This window comes from Aphelocoma coerulescens, chromosome 17 (assembly GCF_041296385.1).
Source record: "Aphelocoma coerulescens isolate FSJ_1873_10779 chromosome 17, UR_Acoe_1.0, whole genome shotgun sequence".
In the NCBI taxonomy this organism is placed as follows: Eukaryota; Metazoa; Chordata; class Aves; order Passeriformes; family Corvidae; genus Aphelocoma; species Aphelocoma coerulescens.
In genome coordinates this window covers 7,120,343-7,141,353 of record NC_091030.1, presented here as the reverse complement: position 1 = coordinate 7,141,353, position 21,011 = coordinate 7,120,343, and the positions used below count along the sequence as shown (strand labels likewise).

At 52.0% G+C, this 21,011-nt stretch overlaps 2 protein-coding genes across 11 annotated transcripts; both read right to left on the bottom strand.

Annotated features, from left to right (window-relative positions):
• Positions 1 to 1,677: 1,677 nt before the first annotated feature.
• Positions 1,678 to 6,271, bottom strand: LOC138119800 (bile salt-activated lipase-like). 2 transcript variants are annotated; one of them, XM_069031977.1, is made up of 11 exons: positions 5,986 to 6,271; positions 5,565 to 5,715; positions 5,202 to 5,324; positions 4,659 to 4,856; positions 4,438 to 4,568; positions 3,908 to 4,015; positions 3,574 to 3,691; positions 3,113 to 3,299; positions 2,664 to 2,867; positions 2,359 to 2,556; positions 1,678 to 1,923 (listed from the first exon to the last, which is right to left on the bottom strand). In XM_069031977.1, the coding sequence occupies exons 1-11, from the start codon at positions 6,049 to 6,051 to the stop codon at positions 1,728 to 1,730; spliced, it is 1,680 nt and encodes a 559-aa protein (XP_068888078.1). In that variant the 5' UTR covers positions 6,052 to 6,271; the 3' UTR covers positions 1,678 to 1,727. The 2 variants fall into 2 exon arrangements, with proteins under 2 accessions (XP_068888078.1, XP_068888077.1); XM_069031976.1 differs by having other exon boundaries at positions 5,202 to 5,715.
• A 1,929-nt stretch (positions 6,272 to 8,200) lies between these two features.
• Positions 8,201 to 18,438, bottom strand: LOC138119718 (bile salt-activated lipase-like). 9 transcript variants are annotated; one of them, XM_069031851.1, is made up of 13 exons: positions 18,143 to 18,438; positions 16,557 to 16,739; positions 13,613 to 13,681; positions 12,088 to 12,238; positions 11,725 to 11,847; positions 11,182 to 11,379; positions 10,961 to 11,091; positions 10,431 to 10,538; positions 10,097 to 10,214; positions 9,636 to 9,822; positions 9,187 to 9,390; positions 8,882 to 9,079; positions 8,201 to 8,446 (listed from the first exon to the last, which is right to left on the bottom strand). In XM_069031851.1, the coding sequence occupies exons 1-13, from the start codon at positions 18,155 to 18,157 to the stop codon at positions 8,251 to 8,253; spliced, it is 1,881 nt and encodes a 626-aa protein (XP_068887952.1). In that variant the 5' UTR covers positions 18,158 to 18,438; the 3' UTR covers positions 8,201 to 8,250. The 9 variants fall into 9 exon arrangements, with proteins under 9 accessions (XP_068887952.1, XP_068887955.1, XP_068887951.1 ...); XM_069031854.1 differs by lacking the exon at positions 18,143 to 18,438 and adding an exon at positions 14,105 to 14,501 and having other exon boundaries at positions 12,509 to 13,681; positions 16,557 to 16,643; XM_069031850.1 differs by lacking the exon at positions 18,143 to 18,438 and adding exons at positions 12,509 to 13,131; positions 14,105 to 14,501 and having other exon boundaries at positions 11,725 to 12,238; positions 16,557 to 16,643.
• Between the last annotated feature and the right edge of the window lie 2,573 nt (positions 18,439 to 21,011).

Sequence of the window (21,011 nt, the reverse complement as noted above, 5' to 3'; positions counted from 1 at the left end):
CAGAATTTCTGTTTCCATTTCATCGTCACACCCATCTGAAGGCTTCAAGTCTCCTTGCTCCTCATACCTCTGCAGGCTCATGCCAGCTGCTCTTTGTCATCTCCACTGCTTGTTGTGTTTGTCAGAGAGAGAGGGGAATGGGCAGGATGCAAACAATAGCTTTGAAATTTATCTCTAACAGAAAACTCATCTGTCAGTGTGCAATTCCTTTCCACATTCAATCACAGGACTGGTAGAACATCTGTTGATAAGAGATGGAAAGAAGGAAAGGATTCGTGTGTGTTTTATGGTGTAATGAGAATCTTCATGGGAACACACAAAAATGGAGTTTGTGTTCCAGATTTCTAAAAAGAGACTCAGCCAGGTGAGCAATGGGTTGGTTTAACTTTGGTCCAATGTCCCTGAATCACACACTGGTACCATAAAAGACTCTCATGGCACCACTGAGGAAAGAAAATTTTTAAAAAATCCATTCAAAGCTACATCCATTTGCACACTGACAGAGGAGCTCTGCCCTGGCTGGCAGAAAACCCTCCAGCACTTGGGACTGATCTGTATGAAATGTGTTGGAGCACTAAAGGCTTCACCCTCTGCATTTGCTCTCCTGGAGCTACTGCAGCTACTCAGTGGGACAGGGGCAAAGCAAGAGAGAACTGCAAGTACCAACTCAATCTGGAAATTTCTTTTTCATTTAAAAACTGCTGGTGAAGGCCAACAGTGAGAAAATGAAAGATGTTTCTTGTGGGAGATCTCCCAGATTGTTCTTCTGGAAAAGCAAATCAGAGCCAGGACGGCACAGGGACACATGGCGTTGGTTCCTGGAAGCCCTGCCCTTGGCTCCAGCCCACTGGAAGCAGGCAGGAGGCTGGTTCCACTGCAGGGGTTCCCTGAGCCTGGCTTACCCCAGGGCTGGGCTCCCCACCCTACAGCTCCTCTGCATGGAGAAGCTCAACACACACACACAGGGGTCCCATCACCTGTGACACCCCATGCTCTCCTCCCAGCATCCACAGCACGGCCCCAATGTCCCCCACCAGCCCTGGGTTCTTCACATCAGCCATGGCCTGTGGGGCAGCTCCAGCATGGTTGAGCCCACCTGCTCCCACAACAGGGTACCAGAGCCTGGACAGGTCAGGTCCAGCACTTGTGTGTGGATGGGGACATGTGGTGAACAAGGTTTGTGGAAAGTTGTGCTCCTTGTCCTGCCCTGGCCAGAGCTGCAGCTCCTTAACCCAATCCAGTCCAGCCTCTGCCCTAAAACCAGTGGGGAATCACATCCCCCATGGGTTTATTCTGCCCCATCAATTCCTGAGCAATGTCAGTGCAAGATCAACAACAGGTCAGGACTGGTTTGCATTCACCTGTTGCACCTGTAGCTCTCTAAGATCTGGTTGGTAGTAGCAGGGACCTTGATGGTAACACGGGGAAATCCAGAGGACAGGTCAGGACTGGGGCTGTCCTGCCTGGGCTCACAGGGGCAAAGAGGGAAAACAACCTCAGGGCCAACAGCCAGCTGGGCAGGGAGAGACTGGACCCCAGCTGTCAGCAGCTGCCCTGGGACATTAGGGTGTCACAGCCAGGGAACACACACTGCCCACAGAATGGATGTCCTTTCCTGCCTGACCTTAATGTTGGCACGAAAATCCTGTCATGGCAAACACAGAGAACCAGAGTCACTCAGTTACAAGCAAGCCTTTAATGAACGATCTTTTAAGTGTTCAGAACATTTACTCCGACTGGGAGATGTTGGCGACCTGCGGCAGCTGCAGATAGACCGAGTTCCAGAAGGTCACATACTCAGATCTCAGATCCTGCTTCACAGAGTTTTCGTTCATCTTGTTGTTGATATCCAGGTAGTACTTGCCCTCGTTGCTGTAGGCTGGCCAGGAAACGGGCACGTCCGAATGGCCTGTGTTGGGATCACTGGGGGAAAAGGAGACATAGAGGTTCAGTTTTATCAGGGCAGCTTGGGGATGCAGTTTAGGTGCATGCACACACTGGGACACTGGGACAAGCAATAGGAATTCTGCCTGCCAGGAGTGAGCTGATGACCTGCAGTCTCCTCCCTCAGTCCCCACTGGCATCATCCCTGACTCCACACAGGGACTGACATCCTGCCTGAACACCAGGATTCAGGAGTAAACCTCATCAAGTGGAGGCAGAGATCCCAAGTCATGAAAATGCCTCTCCACTCCCCAAGCGTGCTATGGATGAGGAGGACCCAGAGCAAACTCAAGCACTGTGAGACACAGAGCCCTGATCACAACACCAAGACAGAGAACTTCCGGGAATGATCCTGAAAAGTTACAGGGTGAAAGCAGCACCTTGAAGTGCTGCATCACAGCACAAACCACTCACCCGGTCCTGGCAAAATTGGTCCAGTAAGCAATCATGGCCTTTGAGACAGTCCTGTGCTTGGGCAGGTAGCCAAGGGGGGTGGCAAAAGGCTTCCCAAACACGTACTGCAGGTCATCAGCATGGTCTGCCCCGACCCAGCTGGGGTAGACAGGCATGCGGGATGGCTGGGAGAACACGTAGTTGTAGGTCTTGCCACTCCTGGGAAATGAAAGGGACTGGATAAGCAGCTGTGAGGGGACAGCAGAGCCCTCTTAAGCTCCCCCCAGGTTGGCTTTGGGTTCCTGCCAAAGGGCTGAGCTGCTCACTGGGCATTCTGCAGGTGCAGGTTCAGTGCCCACTGTGTGGGAATCAGGAAGATGTAGTCAGTGATCAGGTCCACCACTGTCTTCTTCATGACCTCCTGAGTGGGTGTGTCACCCCAGGTCTGTGTGTAGATGTTGTAGGTGGCATTGGCTCCAGCCTCGCCCCTGTCCACGGTGAGGCCTTTGATCAAATCATACACCTGCTCCCTGAAAAGACAAGTGGCATTAATTAATTACAGACCAGCAGCTTCAGGTCGGGCAGGGGTCTTGCCTGGTCCTTTCTCTTGAGGGCTCTGGATTCGGCAACACAAGGCCTGGGCACCCAGGCTCGGAGCGACATCCTGTTATGAAGGCTGTGGCCTGTCCGCTCAAGCCTGAGTCGTTGGGGCTTGGGAGCTACACTGAAGAGAAGATGGCTCCTGTTGAGGGCTCCAAGGGCATCTGTCACTCACGCAGTGATTTTCACCAGCGGGCGGTTGATGGCGGGTAAATCCACGCCGGCAAAGATGTGCCCATCCATGTCATTGACCCCGGCCAGGTAGTCGATGTCGGCAGCGTTGGCAAAGAGCTTCTCTGGCATGTCGGGGAGGAAATCCCCGTCGACGACAGGAGTGAGGGCGAGGGTGTGCACCAGGGGCACTGCAGCAGGAGACAAGAGCAGAGTCTGTTAGGAGCTGAGGAAACACAGAGGAGTGGTCTGGCATAGCCCAAGAACAGGCTGAGGTGGGCAGCATTCATTTGGTGCAACGTGCACCTGACTGCAGAAAGGTGACTGCAAGAGCTCTCATTTATGTCCCTTTGCTGACGGGCACAAGCATCACCTCAACACTCCTGGCAGTCAACCCAGTGTCCTGCCAAGAGCTTGGGGAGCTCAGGGTGGGTAATGGACCACGTCATGTGCTGGGGGACTTACGGGGCAGGTTGGTCAGCTGCAGGTGGTAGGCCAGCGTCAAAGCTTTGGGATCAGAGCTGCGCAGGCAGTTGGCCAAGATGGCAGTGTTGTCTGTGGAGCAGCCCACCTTTTCTCCAAGCTGCAGGAGAAGAGACAGAAAAACATCCTAGTGTTGCCTCCCAAAGGCAGGGGTAATTGTTACAGAGACAGATTATATTTGGTTTTAATCTCAAAGCAGTGACTTTCCACAGCTTTGTCTGGCACAGCTCCTGCCCAATCCCTTCCTGGCCATGCTCTCCTCTAGGGAATTGCTTTTTTGGTTTCTATAGTCCTTCAGGCAAGACTTGCACGTTACCTGTTTAGCCCAGAAGAGCGGGTCCCTCTGGATGGCCCAGCTGCAGACCCCAACCCCACTCTGGCTGATGGCTCTCTTGAACAGGCCCTTGTTCTTCGGGGACAGCATCTGGGGGGCAAAATGGGAACAAGAGGGTTTTAGGTACAAACTCCTGAGGAGACCACAGCCTGCCAAACCAGGCAGATGGCCTTGCAGGTCATGCACCTGTCCCAGGGAAACTGCCAGCTCTTGAGGTGTTCAGCAGTCTCAGGATTTGAAGTTCAAAGGTGAGATGCTGAGATGAGGAGCAGAGGAGGGGGACATGGAAGGTAGAGGCTGTTTCTCCACAGGACACATGGCTGCAGTGGTGCGACTGATGAAGCTGAAGGAGGAGGAGCTGCTACAAAGCACTGAGGCTGAGCATTGCTGTCCTGGCCAGGGCAGAACGTTCATGAGACAGCAGGTGGGGAGGAAAGCAGATGAGTACCAAGGGGCACTCTCACTGATTGACAGAGAAGGGGCTCTGCTCTGGTCTGACAAGGACAACTGACCTGCAGGGAGACGCTGACGGCACCGGCCGATTCCCCAAAGATGGTGATGTTGTCTGGGTCACCCCCAAAGGCCTTGATGTTCCTCTTCACCCAGGCAATGGCCATGTGCTGGTCCTTGAGCCCGTAGTTCCCTGAAGGACAGAGAGATCACCCACCAGTGAGCAGGGGCACAGCACAAATCACAAAGTGGGCATCCAGGACAGAGCGAGCAGCAGAGGTACCTGGCAGGTTTTCATCGCCGGTGCTCAGGAAGCCCAGCGGCCCCAGGCGGTAGTTGACGGTCACCACGATGACGTTGCCCCGCACTGCGATCTCCTCCCCGTCGTACAGGTAGTTGTCCAGGAAATTGGCTCCCTGGCTGCCTCCGACTAGGAAGGCGCCGCCGTAGATAAAAACCATCACGGGCAGCTTGGTAGAGACTGGCAGGAGCGGAACAGGAGCAGAGTGAGCCCCAACAGAGCTGGAAGGTGCTGCCCCTCCATCCCCTCATCCCCTCCCTGAGCATCGTTCCACCTGGCCAGGAGCTGACTTGATGCTCTGTAAGAGCCCGTGGCCAAAAAAGTCCCTGCTCTGCACAAGAGGCTGAGGCTCCCAACAGGGTGAAGGTGAGGGACGTTGTCTGACACAGTTGCCACCTTTCCCCCTGAAAATCACTGCTCAGCACCTGCCCACTATGGACCATAACTGCTGAGAGATGCTCCAGAAAAATTTGCCCAGGAAAGGCAGGTGGGGATCTCCTGCCCAGGTCCCTGCCAAGCACATACCCTCTTTCCTCCCTTGAGGGATCCAGATGTTCAGGTACAGACAGTCCTCACTGCCACGGACATCAGTCTGTGTCAGCTTCATTTGCACACAGCGATTTTTGAATGTTGTTGCTTTCAACGTTCCTGAGAGGAGAAAGGGAAGACAGCATGTCCCAGTTAAGGGCATCAGCTCCATTCTCTGGTTGCCAGGTGTCTGTCCACCCATCCTTTCCTCTCTGAGTCCAGTGCAGTGGCAGCAAAGCTGCCCCAGCCTTTGTGACCAGTCTGAGTAGTATGCTGTACTGTTTCCCATATGTACCAGATTAAAGAGAGGGAAGCAAAAATAAAACCCCAAACCAAAGGCATTCAAAAGCTGGATCTTACCATCCCAGCCAGGATGAGGTTGGGGATCTTCCAGAGTCTTTGGAGGGGCAGCAAAGGGAATCCCTCTGAAGATGTCGACGTAGCTCCCAAAGAGTCCCAGTTTCTTACTCTCACCTTCCACAAATCCTCCCTCGGTGAGCACCACCCCCAGCTACAGGTGGTACCATGGAGAAGAGAAAATCCATTGCTCTGTCCTTCATAACTCTGGCTTCCCACCTTGCCACACACTCACATCCCACCCTGCCCATCCACACCCTTGGTCCCTTATGGAAAGCCCACAGGTGCCACTGGAGCTGTGCAGGTGTCCTACAGGTGCCCTTTGGGGCAGACAGGCAGCAGCAATTCCCCCACAGTCCCAAAGACAAATGGCAGAAGGAGAAAACCTTCAGCCTTAGGGTGCAAACACAGCCTTTGTACTTACGGTTGCAGCCCAGGCTACCCCAAGGTAGGAGCACAGGGCCAAGGCCAGGATGTGCCAGCGAGCCATGGTGAGGGCAGCCCTGAGGACACAGCCCCAGCTGGAGGCCTGTATTTATACAGCCAGGAGTGCAGGCGTGTGCCAATGCCATGGGCCAGGCTTGGCTTGGAGCTGGACCAGGGCAGCCTCCACACCCTTGTCCTTCAGTAGCCCGAGGCCAGCCCATGGCTGAGGTAGATGGGCATGGCCGTGTGAGAGCCCTGCAGCTGCTGTTTGTGTGGGCTGGAGACCAAACCAAAGGAAGTGCTCAGTCTGACAAAATTCCTGAGAAATTAAACCTGATGGAGTCTTGAGAAGCCTCACCCAAGCACAGGTGGCTGAAATAATTTTAAGGTATGCAGTAGAACATATTATTGGCAACCTAGGAGAAGCCTTGCACTTGTAACACACTGGGGAATGTACAAGACTCGAAGTGACAGCAAGCCTCAAAGCTGCTTCCATCCAGCAGTAGCGAGACTGCTCATGAAGTTCACACATAGTCCAGAATTTCTGTTTCCATTTCATCGTCACACCCATCTGAAGGCTTCAAGTCTCCTTGCTCCTCATACCTCTGCAGGCTCATGCCAGCTGCTCTTTGTCATCTCCACTGCTTGTTGTGTTTGTCAGAGAGAGAGGGGAATGGGCAGGATGCAAACAATAGCTTTGAAATTTATCTCTAACAGAAAACTCATCTGTCAGTGTGCAATTCCTTTCCACATTCAATCACAGGACTGGTAGAACATCTGTTGATAAGAGATGGAAAGAAGGAAAGGATTCGTGTGTGTTTTATGGTGTAATGAGAATCTTCATGGGAACACACAAAAATGGAGTTTGTGTTCCAGATTTCTAAAAAGAGACTCAGCCAGGTGAGCAATGGGTTGGTTTAACTTTGGTCCAATGTCCCTGAATCACACACTGGTACCATAAAAGACTCTCATGGCACCACTGAGGAAAGAAAATTTTTAAAAAATCCATTCAAAGCTACATCCATTTGCACACTGACAGAGGAGCTCTGCCCTGGCTGGCAGAAAACCCTCCAGCACTTGGGACTGATCTGTATGAAATGTGTTGGAGCACTAAAGGCTTCACCCTCTGCATTTGCTCTCCTGGAGCTACTGCAGCTACTCAGTGGGACAGGGGCAAAGCAAGAGAGAACTGCAAGTACCAACTCAATCTGGAAATTTCTTTTTCATTTAAAAACTGCTGGTGAAGGCCAACAGTGAGAAAATGAAAGATGTTTCTTGTGGGAGATCTCCCAGATTGTTCTTCTGGAAAAGCAAATCAGAGCCAGGACGGCACAGGGACACATGGCGTTGGTTCCTGGAAGCCCTGCCCTTGGCTCCAGCCCACTGGAAGCAGGCAGGAGGCTGGTTCCACTGCAGGGGTTCCCTGAGCCTGGCTTACCCCAGGGCTGGGCTCCCCACCCTACAGCTCCTCTGCATGGAGAAGCTCAACACACACACACAGGGGTCCCATCACCTGTGACACCCCATGCTCTCCTCCCAGCATCCACAGCACGGCCCCAATGTCCCCCACCAGCCCTGGGTTCTTCACATCAGCCATGGCCTGTGGGGCAGCTCCAGCATGGTTGAGCCCACCTGCTCCCACAACAGGGTACCAGAGCCTGGACAGGTCAGGTCCAGCACTTGTGTGTGGATGGGGACATGTGGTGAACAAGGTTTGTGGAAAGTTGTGCTCCTTGTCCTGCCCTGGCCAGAGCTGCAGCTCCTTAACCCAATCCAGTCCAGCCTCTGCCCTAAAACCAGTGGGGAATCACATCCCCCATGGGTTTATTCTGCCCCATCAATTCCTGAGCAATGTCAGTGCAAGATCAACAACAGGTCAGGACTGGTTTGCATTCACCTGTTGCACCTGTAGCTCTCTAAGATCTGGTTGGTAGTAGCAGGGACCTTGATGGTAACACGGGGAAATCCAGAGGACAGGTCAGGACTGGGGCTGTCCTGCCTGGGCTCACAGGGGCAAAGAGGGAAAACAACCTCAGGGCCAACAGCCAGCTGGGCAGGGAGAGACTGGACCCCAGCTGTCAGCAGCTGCCCTGGGACATTAGGGTGTCACAGCCAGGGAACACACACTGCCCACAGAATGGATGTCCTTTCCTGCCTGACCTTAATGTTGGCACGAAAATCCTGTCATGGCAAACACAGAGAACCAGAGTCACTCAGTTACAAGCAAGCCTTTAATGAACGATCTTTTAAGTGTTCAGAACATTTACTCCGACTGGGAGATGTTGGCGACCTGCGGCAGCTGCAGATAGACCGAGTTCCAGAAGGTCACATACTCAGATCTCAGATCCTGCTTCACAGAGTTTTCGTTCATCTTGTTGTTGATATCCAGGTAGTACTTGCCCTCGTTGCTGTAGGCTGGCCAGGAAACGGGCACGTCCGAATGGCCTGTGTTGGGATCACTGGGGGAAAAGGAGACATAGAGGTTCAGTTTTATCAGGGCAGCTTGGGGATGCAGTTTAGGTGCATGCACACACTGGGACACTGGGACAAGCAATAGGAATTCTGCCTGCCAGGAGTGAGCTGATGACCTGCAGTCTCCTCCCTCAGTCCCCACTGGCATCATCCCTGACTCCACACAGGGACTGACATCCTGCCTGAACACCAGGATTCAGGAGTAAACCTCATCAAGTGGAGGCAGAGATCCCAAGTCATGAAAATGCCTCTCCACTCCCCAAGCGTGCTATGGATGAGGAGGACCCAGAGCAAACTCAAGCACTGTGAGACACAGAGCCCTGATCACAACACCAAGACAGAGAACTTCCGGGAATGATCCTGAAAAGTTACAGGGTGAAAGCAGCACCTTGAAGTGCTGCATCACAGCACAAACCACTCACCCGGTCCTGGCAAAATTGGTCCAGTAAGCAATCATGGCCTTTGAGACAGTCCTGTGCTTGGGCAGGTAGCCAAGGGGGGTGGCAAAAGGCTTCCCAAACACGTACTGCAGGTCATCAGCATGGTCTGCCCCGACCCAGCTGGGGTAGACAGGCATGCGGGATGGCTGGGAGAACACGTAGTTGTAGGTCTTGCCACTCCTGGGAAATGAAAGGGACTGGATAAGCAGCTGTGAGGGGACAGCAGAGCCCTCTTAAGCTCCCCCCAGGTTGGCTTTGGGTTCCTGCCAAAGGGCTGAGCTGCTCACTGGGCATTCTGCAGGTGCAGGTTCAGTGCCCACTGTGTGGGAATCAGGAAGATGTAGTCAGTGATCAGGTCCACCACTGTCTTCTTCATGACCTCCTGAGTGGGTGTGTCACCCCAGGTCTGTGTGTAGATGTTGTAGGTGGCATTGGCTCCAGCCTCGCCCCTGTCCACGGTGAGGCCTTTGATCAAATCATACACCTGCTCCCTGAAAAGACAAGTGGCATTAATTAATTACAGACCAGCAGCTTCAGGTCGGGCAGGGGTCTTGCCTGGTCCTTTCTCTTGAGGGCTCTGGATTCGGCAACACAAGGCCTGGGCACCCAGGCTCGGAGCGACATCCTGTTATGAAGGCTGTGGCCTGTCCGCTCAAGCCTGAGTCGTTGGGGCTTGGGAGCTACACTGAAGAGAAGATGGCTCCTGTTGAGGGCTCCAAGGGCATCTGTCACTCACGCAGTGATTTTCACCAGCGGGCGGTTGATGGCGGGTAAATCCACGCCGGCAAAGATGTGCCCATCCATGTCATTGACCCCGGCCAGGTAGTCGATGTCGGCAGCGTTGGCAAAGAGCTTCTCTGGCATGTCGGGGAGGAAATCCCCGTCGACGACAGGAGTGAGGGCGAGGGTGTGCACCAGGGGCACTGCAGCAGGAGACAAGAGCAGAGTCTGTTAGGAGCTGAGGAAACACAGAGGAGTGGTCTGGCATAGCCCAAGAACAGGCTGAGGTGGGCAGCATTCATTTGGTGCAACGTGCACCTGACTGCAGAAAGGTGACTGCAAGAGCTCTCATTTATGTCCCTTTGCTGACGGGCACAAGCATCACCTCAACACTCCTGGCAGTCAACCCAGTGTCCTGCCAAGAGCTTGGGGAGCTCAGGGTGGGTAATGGACCACGTCATGTGCTGGGGGACTTACGGGGCAGGTTGGTCAGCTGCAGGTGGTAGGCCAGCGTCAAAGCTTTGGGATCAGAGCTGCGCAGGCAGTTGGCCAAGATGGCAGTGTTGTCTGTGGAGCAGCCCACCTTTTCTCCAAGCTGCAGGAGAAGAGACAGAAAAACATCCTAGTGTTGCCTCCCAAAGGCAGGGGTAATTGTTACAGAGACAGATTATATTTGGTTTTAATCTCAAAGCAGTGACTTTCCACAGCTTTGTCTGGCACAGCTCCTGCCCAATCCCTTCCTGGCCATGCTCTCCTCTAGGGAATTGCTTTTTTGGTTTCTATAGTCCTTCAGGCAAGACTTGCACGTTACCTGTTTAGCCCAGAAGAGCGGGTCCCTCTGGATGGCCCAGCTGCAGACCCCAACCCCACTCTGGCTGATGGCTCTCTTGAACAGGCCCTTGTTCTTCGGGGACAGCATCTGGGGGGCAAAATGGGAACAAGAGGGTTTTAGGTACAAACTCCTGAGGAGACCACAGCCTGCCAAACCAGGCAGATGGCCTTGCAGGTCATGCACCTGTCCCAGGGAAACTGCCAGCTCTTGAGGTGTTCAGCAGTCTCAGGATTTGAAGTTCAAAGGTGAGATGCTGAGATGAGGAGCAGAGGAGGGGGACATGGAAGGTAGAGGCTGTTTCTCCACAGGACACATGGCTGCAGTGGTGCGACTGATGAAGCTGAAGGAGGAGGAGCTGCTACAAAGCACTGAGGCTGAGCATTGCTGTCCTGGCCAGGGCAGAACGTTCATGAGACAGCAGGTGGGGAGGAAAGCAGATGAGTACCAAGGGGCACTCTCACTGATTGACAGAGAAGGGGCTCTGCTCTGGTCTGACAAGGACAACTGACCTGCAGGGAGACGCTGACGGCACCGGCCGATTCCCCAAAGATGGTGATGTTGTCTGGGTCACCCCCAAAGGCCTTGATGTTCCTCTTCACCCAGGCAATGGCCATGTGCTGGTCCTTGAGCCCGTAGTTCCCTGAAGGACAGAGAGATCACCCACCAGTGAGCAGGGGCACAGCACAAATCACAAAGTGGGCATCCAGGACAGAGCGAGCAGCAGAGGTACCTGGCAGGTTTTCATCGCCGGTGCTCAGGAAGCCCAGCGGCCCCAGGCGGTAGTTGACGGTCACCACGATGACGTTGCCCCGCACTGCGATCTCCTCCCCGTCGTACAGGTAGTTGTCCAGGAAATTGGCTCCCTGGCTGCCTCCGACTAGGAAGGCGCCGCCGTAGATAAAAACCATCACGGGCAGCTTGGTAGAGACTGGCAGGAGCGGAACAGGAGCAGAGTGAGCCCCAACAGAGCTGGAAGGTGCTGCCCCTCCATCCCCTCATCCCCTCCCTGAGCATCGTTCCACCTGGCCAGGAGCTGACTTGATGCTCTGTAAGAGCCCGTGGCCAAAAAAGTCCCTGCTCTGCACAAGAGGCTGAGGCTCCCAACAGGGTGAAGGTGAGGGACGTTGTCTGACACAGTTGCCACCTTTCCCCCTGAAAATCACTGCTCAGCACCTGCCCACTATGGACCATAACTGCTGAGAGATGCTCCAGAAAAATTTGCCCAGGAAAGGCAGGTGGGGATCTCCTGCCCAGGTCCCTGCCAAGCACATACCCTCTTTCCTCCCTTGAGGGATCCAGATGTTCAGGTACAGACAGTCCTCACTGCCACGGACATCAGTCTGTGTCAGCTTCATTTGCACACAGCGATTTTTGAATGTTGTTGCTTTCAACGTTCCTGAGAGGAGAAAGGGAAGACAGCATGTCCCAGTTAAGGGCATCAGCTCCATTCTCTGGTTGCCAGGTGTCTGTCCACCCATCCTTTCCTCTCTGAGTCCAGTGCAGTGGCAGCAAAGCTGCCCCAGCCTTTGTGACCAGTCTGAGTAGTATGCTGTACTGTTTCCCATATGTACCAGATTAAAGAGAGGGAAGCAAAAATAAAACCCCAAACCAAAGGCATTCAAAAGCTGGATCTTACCATCCCAGCCAGGATGAGGTTGGGGATCTTCCAGAGTCTTTGGAGGGGCAGCAAAGGGAATCCCTCTGAAGATGTCGACGTAGCTCCCAAAGAGTCCCAGTTTCTTACTCTCACCTTCCACAAATCCTCCCTCGGTGAGCACCACCCCCAGCTACAGGTGGTACCATGGAGAAGAGAAAATCCATTGCTCTGTCCTTCATAACTCTGGCTTCCCACCTTGCCACACACTCACATCCCACCCTGCCCATCCACACCCTTGGTCCCTTATGGAAAGCCCACAGGTGCCACTGGAGCTGTGCAGGTGTCCTACAGGTGCCCTTTGGGGCAGACAGGCAGCAGCAATTCCCCCACAGTCCCAAAGACAAATGGCAGAAGGAGAAAACCTTCAGCCTTAGGGTGCAAACACAGCCTTTGTACTTACGGTTGCAGCCCAGGCTACCCCAAGGTAGGAGCACAGGGCCAAGGCCAGGATGTGCCAGCGAGCCATGGTGAGGGCAGCCCTGAGGACACAGCCCCAGCTGGAGGCCTGTATTTATACAGCCAGGAGTGCAGGCGTGTGCCAATGCCATGGGCCAGGCTTGGCTTGGAGCTGGACCAGGGCAGCCTCCACACCCTTGTCCTTCAGTAGCCCGAGGCCAGCCCATGGCTGAGGTAGATGGGCATGGCCGTGTGAGAGCCCTGCAGCTGCTGTTTGTGTGGGCTGGAGACCAAACCCTCTCAGGTATCTTTTCTTTTTTCCACATGGCCACCACCCTGGTCAAACCTTACTTCCCACACTCAGAGAGATTTGGGAATGCAAATTCTCTGTTATTCTTCTTCTTCTCTAGTGTATTACCAGCTCATTTGAATTCTTGCCTCTCTCTTGGGAGCTTGTTGAGCTTCCTAGAGGACTCATTAGCCAGTAATTATGAAAATGTAGACACCAATTTATCCACAGGATTGGTGCACACTTTCCTCCAGTTCTGGACAGCAGCATCCAGGGGTTTAGTTGAGATTTCTTCATCATCCAAGTTCACAAAGATGGCATTGTGTGAGTGCCAGGCCCTGCTGAGGCAAATCAGGTTCTCACCACAAAACTGGGAATTGTTGTATCCCTCTCTAGGAAACAGGGAAGGGATCAGGATTGCACTCTGCCTGTGGCTCACACAGACTTGGGGCTCTCACTGGAACATGTGAAAATGAAGTTTGTGCTCCAGATTTCAGAAGAGAATGGACTCAGCTGAGTGACCAATGGGTTCATTTAGTTTTGGCCCAAGCTCTGTAGCAAGGGGCAATGCAAGAGGGAAATGCCATTAGGATTTTTTTTTTCCCCCTTTAAAAAGTGAAGGCCAACAGTGAGAAAATGAAAGATGTTTCTTGTGGGAGATCCTCCAGATTGTTCTTCTGGCAAAGCCAGTAAGGGCCAGGAGGGCGCAGGAACACATGGCTCCAATTCCTGGTAGAAAGCCGGGCTCGCTGCCTCCCAGGATGGGTCAGGTGTGCTGGGAGGGGCAGTGCTCTTCACCACATCCCCAGGTCCCCTCACCTCAACTGGATTTTTCTGAGGTGGCCACTGCCAGGCAGTTTCTCCCTGTGCCTCTTCTGTTGTGCCAGTCTAGAGGGATAAAACAGAGCAAGGCAGCAGCTTCAGCAGGTGAAGGTCTCCAGCCCATCTCCCCCCTGTTCCTGAGCTCTCCCTTTCCCATGGGGATCCAGCCTGTGGGACACCTCTGGCACACCTGAGCCGTGTGTCCCCCACCGCTGTGAGGTCTTTGAGTCAGGGTTGGTGGCTTGCCTGTGTGTCTGTGTTACAGCTTCTCTTCTTCCTCCTACTCATCCCAGCAAGGTGGGAACTGGGTGTGTTCCTTCTGTGAGAGCTCTGGGATGGGGTGGAAACAGAACCAGTCCCAAATACCCAGGAGCTAGCCTCCCCCCACGAAACCATAAGCCTGGCTTAGAAGTTGTGATTAATACTAAAAGAACTGGTTTCAGCCTGTAGGGTGCAGCAGTAGCACACTTTAATAGAATCAAAGAATACCAGTTTGGAAGGGATCTCAAGGATCAGCTGGTCCAACCTCCCTTGGCAAAAGCACAGTCTAGATTAGACAGCCCAGCACCCTGTCCAGCTGATCTGAGAAGTGCCCAGTGCTGGGGAATCCACCACTTCCCTGGGGAGATTATTCCAATGACTGATCGTCCTCTCTGTGAAAAATTGTCCTCCTGCATCCAATTGTAATCTCCCCAGGAGTAACTTGTACCCGTTACCCCTCATTTTTTTCGTGTGACTCCTCCTAAAAAATGGAGTCTCCGTCTTCTCTGTAGCCACCCTTTAAACACTGGAACATGGTGATAAGTTCTCCCCTTTTCTGGTGTGCTGACACGGGAGTTCTAGAGAGCACCTGAATATTGTCAGAGCTGAGGGGAGACTCCCGGACCTGTGAAAACAGATGGCAGCACAGCACAGCGAAATGCTTTTAAAGGAGACACCCCCAGCACTCTTTATACGACTTACACAGCAACGATATCCCGGGTGAGCTTGAGGGGAAAGCCTCTGGGTTGTGCTGTGGTTCTGTCTTTTGTTGGGAAGAGCAGCAGGCAGTGTATCTACCCCAAAACCCTGTTCCCTCTGGGAACAGTTTATCCACCCCATATGTGTCCACAGTTCCTGAGCTCCTCTTCCTTTTGTGCTTACTTTTTGTATTGCATTTAATCCAGGGGAAGGCTGCATCTCTCCCAGATACTGGAGGACTCGCTTGGCTGAGAGATTCCCCAAACACGGCATGAGCTCTCCACAAATTCCAAACACTTATTTTCCCAAAGATTTCATGGCAGTCTTGGAAGTCTGGGCTCTGAGTGGAGTGGGATGCCGTTAGGGGAAATATTACATCTCCTAGCTAAGATCTGGCTGGAGTTTCTTTTTTATTTTCTGTTCCATAGAGCTGTTACACTCATCCTGTGTTTCACCTCAAGAGTGGCTGCAGCATGAAACAAAACCTTTATGGAAAAGGGCTATGATATAAAAATATGGTGCAGTGGCCAAAGCTGTCAGGAGTTAAAACATTACTTCCAACTGCCCTCTGCTATGCCTTGGATGCCAAATGACTTTCAGATCATTTTTTCCAGGAACAGTGATATTCAAAGTGCCTGGCAAGGGGCTTCCAGATTATTGGAAGTCTTGGTTACAGAGAGCAGAAACTCTTCTGAAAATAGTTTGCTTAGGGGAAGGAACTGTGTTCTAGTGTAAACCAGAATGGACTTTTCAGTTCTCATCTATACCAGTAAAAATCCCTATCAGCCCTGTGCAATGCCCAGATAGTAGAGGGTAGAATATGCTTCATTTCCTTCCACATTGCTTTCTCTTACTCTTAGCAATGTTTCACAGTGTAAAGTATCAGAACTACAACAATTTTTTTCACATTATTATTGCTCCCCTTCAAAACAACCTTGTCTTTATTGGGCATTCTCACCCTTGGCTCGTGTAACTTCACCAACTTTTATCTCCCTCCTTGGAGCCACAGCTTTTCCCCGCTCATCTTTGTAATCTGACATTGTGATTTGTTCACTTGTGTGCTTGTTTTTCTCCTCGAAGAAGATTTGCTGACTCACTGGGGAGGAGGCAAGAGCTGTAGAGGCAGCTGGTGGCCAGTGATAAAACCACGGCCACATCCAGCCTTCAGGGTTTGCAGGTGACAGCCCTTCAGTTGAAGGCTTGAGCCACATTCCCTTCCAAGCTAAGATTGCTGGGGACTTTGGGATTGAGGATGAGGAGGTGGTACCCCCAAAACAGGAATTATTGTTCCTGATAACCACAAAGTTTGTGTTGTATCTTCTGCAAAATTAATAATGATGCTGCAAGAACTTGCAGGCTGGGGGCTAAGTCCTGCTGACCGTTGGATGTTGTGCCCTTTTGAAATCCTTAGGCACTATGAGCTATTCAAATGCAAAGGATCATTAATCTTGCTGAGTTCTCCACCACCACGGTTGTGGCACTGTGCAGCAGGCCCAGGGACACAGCTCTCTGACTTTCCAGCTGTTTCCCTGCATTCCAGGTAACCTGAGAAACCTCAGCTGTCTCATGCACACTCACTCTGAAACCCAAGGTCTTCTGCCCTGACAGCTCTGCCTTTAAGACATGAGAAACTGAATTCTCTGCACGTGTCATAAGCATCATATAGAATTCAGAAATAAAGTCTTACCAATAGCACATGGTACTTCTCCTAAGAAAAGAGTTTTAACTTGGGATGTTCTATTTAGCTTTAATGCTTCAAGGAGGTAAGATAAAGAGTTGGTTAACAAACAAGATTGCAAGTCCAGCTGACCTGAGTTCCATTTCTCATCCTCCTACTCAAATTTGGGCAAATATTTTAAGGTGAACAATGCAGGTTGGCAGATCTCAATGAAGAGACCTTGCTTTGATGCTTTATGGGGTTTTTGTGGGATTTTTCACAATGCCACTCCAGTGTATTGCTGTGCATGTGCAGGAATTTTACCTTGCTCTTATCGGCAGATCTTGAAGCTGTTACAGGCTGGATCTGAACAAGGAGCTGAGGCAGGGATGTCTGATTGACACAGTGCTTCACCCTGTCCACACTCTCAGGATGGGGCCCTTTCAGGAACAGGAATGCTCTGTCATCTCCAACTTCCTCTTCCTCAACTGAGACAAGAGATAACTTCTATTTTATAAAGAGAAAAAACCAGTGGACTTGACCACTGCTAAAAATCCCACCAAAGCTCCTAATATAGAAGAGCCTGGGGTGTAAGATAAAGCCCCATTGCTTTAAAATGCTTCAAGAGGAAGGGTGAATCAATGGGGATGGGTTTTCAAACCCCTCATCCTTCACGAGGAAGCCTTGAATGTCAGAATTGTGTTGGCTGGTGCTGAATGTGGCTGTTGGAGCTTGCTGAGGAGCCCTTGATGCACAGGGGAATTAAATGGCTTAGAGGTTGCTCATGACCTGGAGAACTGTAGATTATGGGCTGGAGCAGAATCAGCTGTGAGAAACTCAGCCTGAGAGTGGTGCAGAAACCACAGGGCTGTGACTCAGCTCATGTAACTTTAGATGCCTGCAGATACTGGGCTCCCTCTCTTTAGGGAGAGAAGTAGCTGCATACAGGGCAGGACTTCAGCCCTGGTTTAGATATGCGCTTTAGGAGCAGAAAAATCTCTTCCTAGGTATGTTTCTTATCAAAAAGGGAGCCTTTGAGTCACCAGCTCACAGCAGAGATCTCCTGACCTACTGCTGAAGGTTTCCTGCCTCATATCCCATGGGGAGCTGAGGACAGCACCTGCACCCAGACAGCCAAGGATGAGCACATCCTCCCAGCACTGGGGCAGGGCTTGCAACTCTCAGTAAAATCCTCAGGTACAGGCAGGAGCCAAGACACCAGGATGAACCAAAGGTGGTGGGATGCAGGATGAGGGCTGTCCATATGGTCTGGATGAGCAGTGACCTGATAACAGCATGCTCTGGAGGGCTAAAGAAATGTGTTAAAGCTGCAGGCATGACATTGGTTCATCCTGCACAGCCCAACCTCATCAGGGAAACCAAGCAGAGGATGTGCCCTGCAGGAATCTCTCATTCCCCTCCCTGTCATGGCTGAGGTGTATGTACAGGGAGCTTGCACAGGTCCAGCTGAGCTCATCCAAACACTGGGGGGTGTCCCTGGTATGATCTCAGCTGTATTGATTTAGTTATTGCTGCCCTAGGAGAAGATGTGAAGGGATATTTGCTGGCTCATGCTTTGACAGCTCAGATGGGAATGGTCAGGATTTTCCCCCCTTCTATTCACTCGGGGTTTTTTTACTATTTTTCAGAGACAGAGCAATTATCTGTGCACCAAACCTTAGTGGCTGGTGCAACTGTGAAGGGGTAGAGCCCCCTCCCAACACTTAGGGAAGGCAGCACAGGGTAGAAGTGCTGCTCTGGGCCCTGAACAGGAGCAGCTGGCTCAGTAAGCATCTGAAATGTTTGTTGTAAATCTGACTCTCCCACTGGGCAATGCTCCTCAGAAAACGTTCCCCGTGCACTCCCTCAGGCCCCTGTGTCCACACTCGCAGCTCCCAGGCTGCACTTACCCGGGTTATTTGCATGGATGAGGGCTGCCTGGGTGGCAGAGGCAAAGGGCTGACAGGCCTTTCCTGCCAATCTGTCTGTTGTTCAGATGAAGTGGTTGGAAAGTGCTCACTCTCCAGTTCCCTCTTTGGCTCAGGCACTCTGATAAGGCCTGGGCTGTCCTATCTTGCCCTGGGAGCTGTTCCTCCTCCCTAACAGGCTCCCTTCCCCGGCTGACAGTTAGCAGCCGGCAGTGCTTGATAAACTTATCAGACCAAAGCTGAGCTCAGTGCACGCTCAGCTCCTCCCCAGCCCCAGATTTCCCCCATTCCTGAGGACTCTTTTCTCTCTGCCTGCCTTGCTAGCTGGTACAGCGAACACAAATCCCCCTTGGGCCCACAAGTCAAAATCAGCCCAAGGACCAGATTGAGAAATGCTCAGATTGAAGCAGCAGGTTTAAAGTGAGGGCATTGGGTGGGGTGTTTACAGCATCCGTATCAAGCTCTGTCTCTCTCCCTGCAGTATTTTTCACCGGTGGAAATATTCGTGTCTGGTTCATACTCCCTGTGTTGCTGCTTGCCCTGTTTCTCTGCTGGTTTTGAGTTTAGTGAGTTTAATTCAGGGTCTCACTGTGCCTGCCTGGAGGATTGCTGAGCCAGCTCTGGACTTAGGGTGCTTTGCTGGATTCAGTTCCTATCACTCGTTATTGGTGTCGCAGTTGTGCTCGGGCGTTCCAGCCCAGATCAAGGCTCCATTGTGTGTGGTGCTGGATGTGGAAGATAAGGAGGAGCAGTCTCATTCCTGACTATCTTACTGTCGAAATAAACAAGTGAAATGAAGGGGAGAGGGGGAATTATTATCCTCTTACAGATGGGGTGAAGAGCTTCTGAGAGCTTCATAGCATGCTGAACAACTTCAGAAATCCAGCACACAAGTCTTCCCTGAGGTCATGCAGGAAATGTGTGGCAGATCTTAAGTCTCGGTTTTAGAGCTGCAGCCTTAAGATCAGTGTGTGTCCATGGTGACTGTTAGTTTTAAGATGGTGGGTCAGGAATTCTGCAGGGATCTGTGTTTTCTTCTCACCCAGCACAGAGATTCACTATCCTTGAATAATTTTTGTGTGGCTGTTCTGGGTTGCCTCCTCTGTATGGATGTGCTATTCCAGATGAAAAGGGGGAAAAAAAAAAATCTCTGCTTTGTCAGCAGATTAGGTGTTTAAAAAATGGTTTGTGATGTACTCTTTTTTTATTATTCTGTAGCAGCTTTGCAAGCTGAGCTCCATATCCATTCCCACGTTAGGCCCGTAATGGCAGGCAGGAATGTTTTCCCTGTGCAAGGAAATGTGTATGCAGCTATTTCTGGGACAGTGCCCTGTGCCTTCAGGTTTTCCTTTGCGTGCTGTGCTGATGGGCTGGAATTAAACTACTGGTGTGTCTCCATCCCCTGTGACTGGGGAACAAGGTGAGGACAAAGGAACAATGCTGTGAGGACAAGGGACTCTGCTCCTTTCTTTTTTCACCGATGACACTTTCTTGTGATGTGTAAGGTGGGAAGCAACTGGATGTAGCAAATAACTTTAACCAGTAAAACCTGCACCCAACTGGAGTCTAATTCTTCCCTGTCCTTCCTTTCAGTTCGTTTTAGGACTTCCCTAACAATTGCCAACACAAGAAATCTTCAGGATCTTGCCTTCTCCAGGATTCCACTCCGTGAGGTTAATACAACCTGGAGATAAGCTCCAGCCTAATGCTGTGCTAGCTGGGAACACCCCTCAGCTTCCTGCAGGTGTCCCGTGGCTCTGGCCTCATTAGGAAGACAGATTCATCCTCTGTCCAAACTGAAATCCACCCTTAATCATCACCAGCTCTTCTGGGCTGCTGCTCTCAGTGCCTCAGGGCTGTCTGGAAGACACAGAGGCACCTCTCTCCTCCTGACAGATGCCCGGGGTTAGTGCTTTGCATGTCCCTCATTTGCTAAACAAAACAGCCCAGAGACCAGGATTTTTTTCCCCCTAGCAATAAAAGGAAGAAGGTGTGAAGAGGACTGGGGAAGTACAGGATACAGGGCGGGCTCAAAGAGAGGCAAAAACAATCAGCTCTTTCTTCAGCCACAAAGATTAGTTGAGATTTTGCCTTTTGCTATCTGTTTCCTTGACTGACTGACCAGAATGTTTGTGATGCGAGAGGAGGTGGCGGGAAGGGGTTGTACCTGAGGGATCAGAACTGAGGAGGATTTGCATGTTTGGAGAGCAAGGCCAGGTGTGTTTGCAGTTGGTGACAGCCGTGTCCTGGTCCTGACAGGAGCTGAGCATCCTTGGATACCCATGGTGTAGATTCCAAGGATCAGGGCAGCCCTTTGCCTGCTCTTTGGAGCAGGTCTGCCTGTGGCTGATGCTGTGCTGGGAGTGAACAAGGGGCTGCGGGGCTCTGCCTTGTTTTTCCTTTGGGCTGCTGGTATCCATAGGCCTAAAGCAATGCCAGGGCTTGGGCATTAGGTGATCTGAAAGTGGCAACTCAAGAGGAAGAAGCTGCAGTGTTTTAGTGGAAAACACTGCAAGTTAATTCCCTGTCCTCCTCCTCCCTCCTTGGGTCACCTCCTGTCTCTGGCAGTTCTGTCTCGCTGGCGCCTTTGCCAGCTGGCCCCCATCCACAGCCTGTGCCTCTGGAGATAGCTCCCTGTGCCTGTGGGAGTGGGTCAGCCTGGATCCCCCATGCTGCTCTGGCCACAGACACGTTGTCCTGAGCTCTGCAGCAGCACTCTGCCTGCAGCCATCCCAGTGTGCTTTTCCACTTGCTGTCCATACAGCCAAAGTTGTCCCTGGATCTCCTGGGATGTACTCCCCAGGCTCCTCACAAACACCAGGCTAAGGCTGGCACTGCCTCCTTCAGTGTA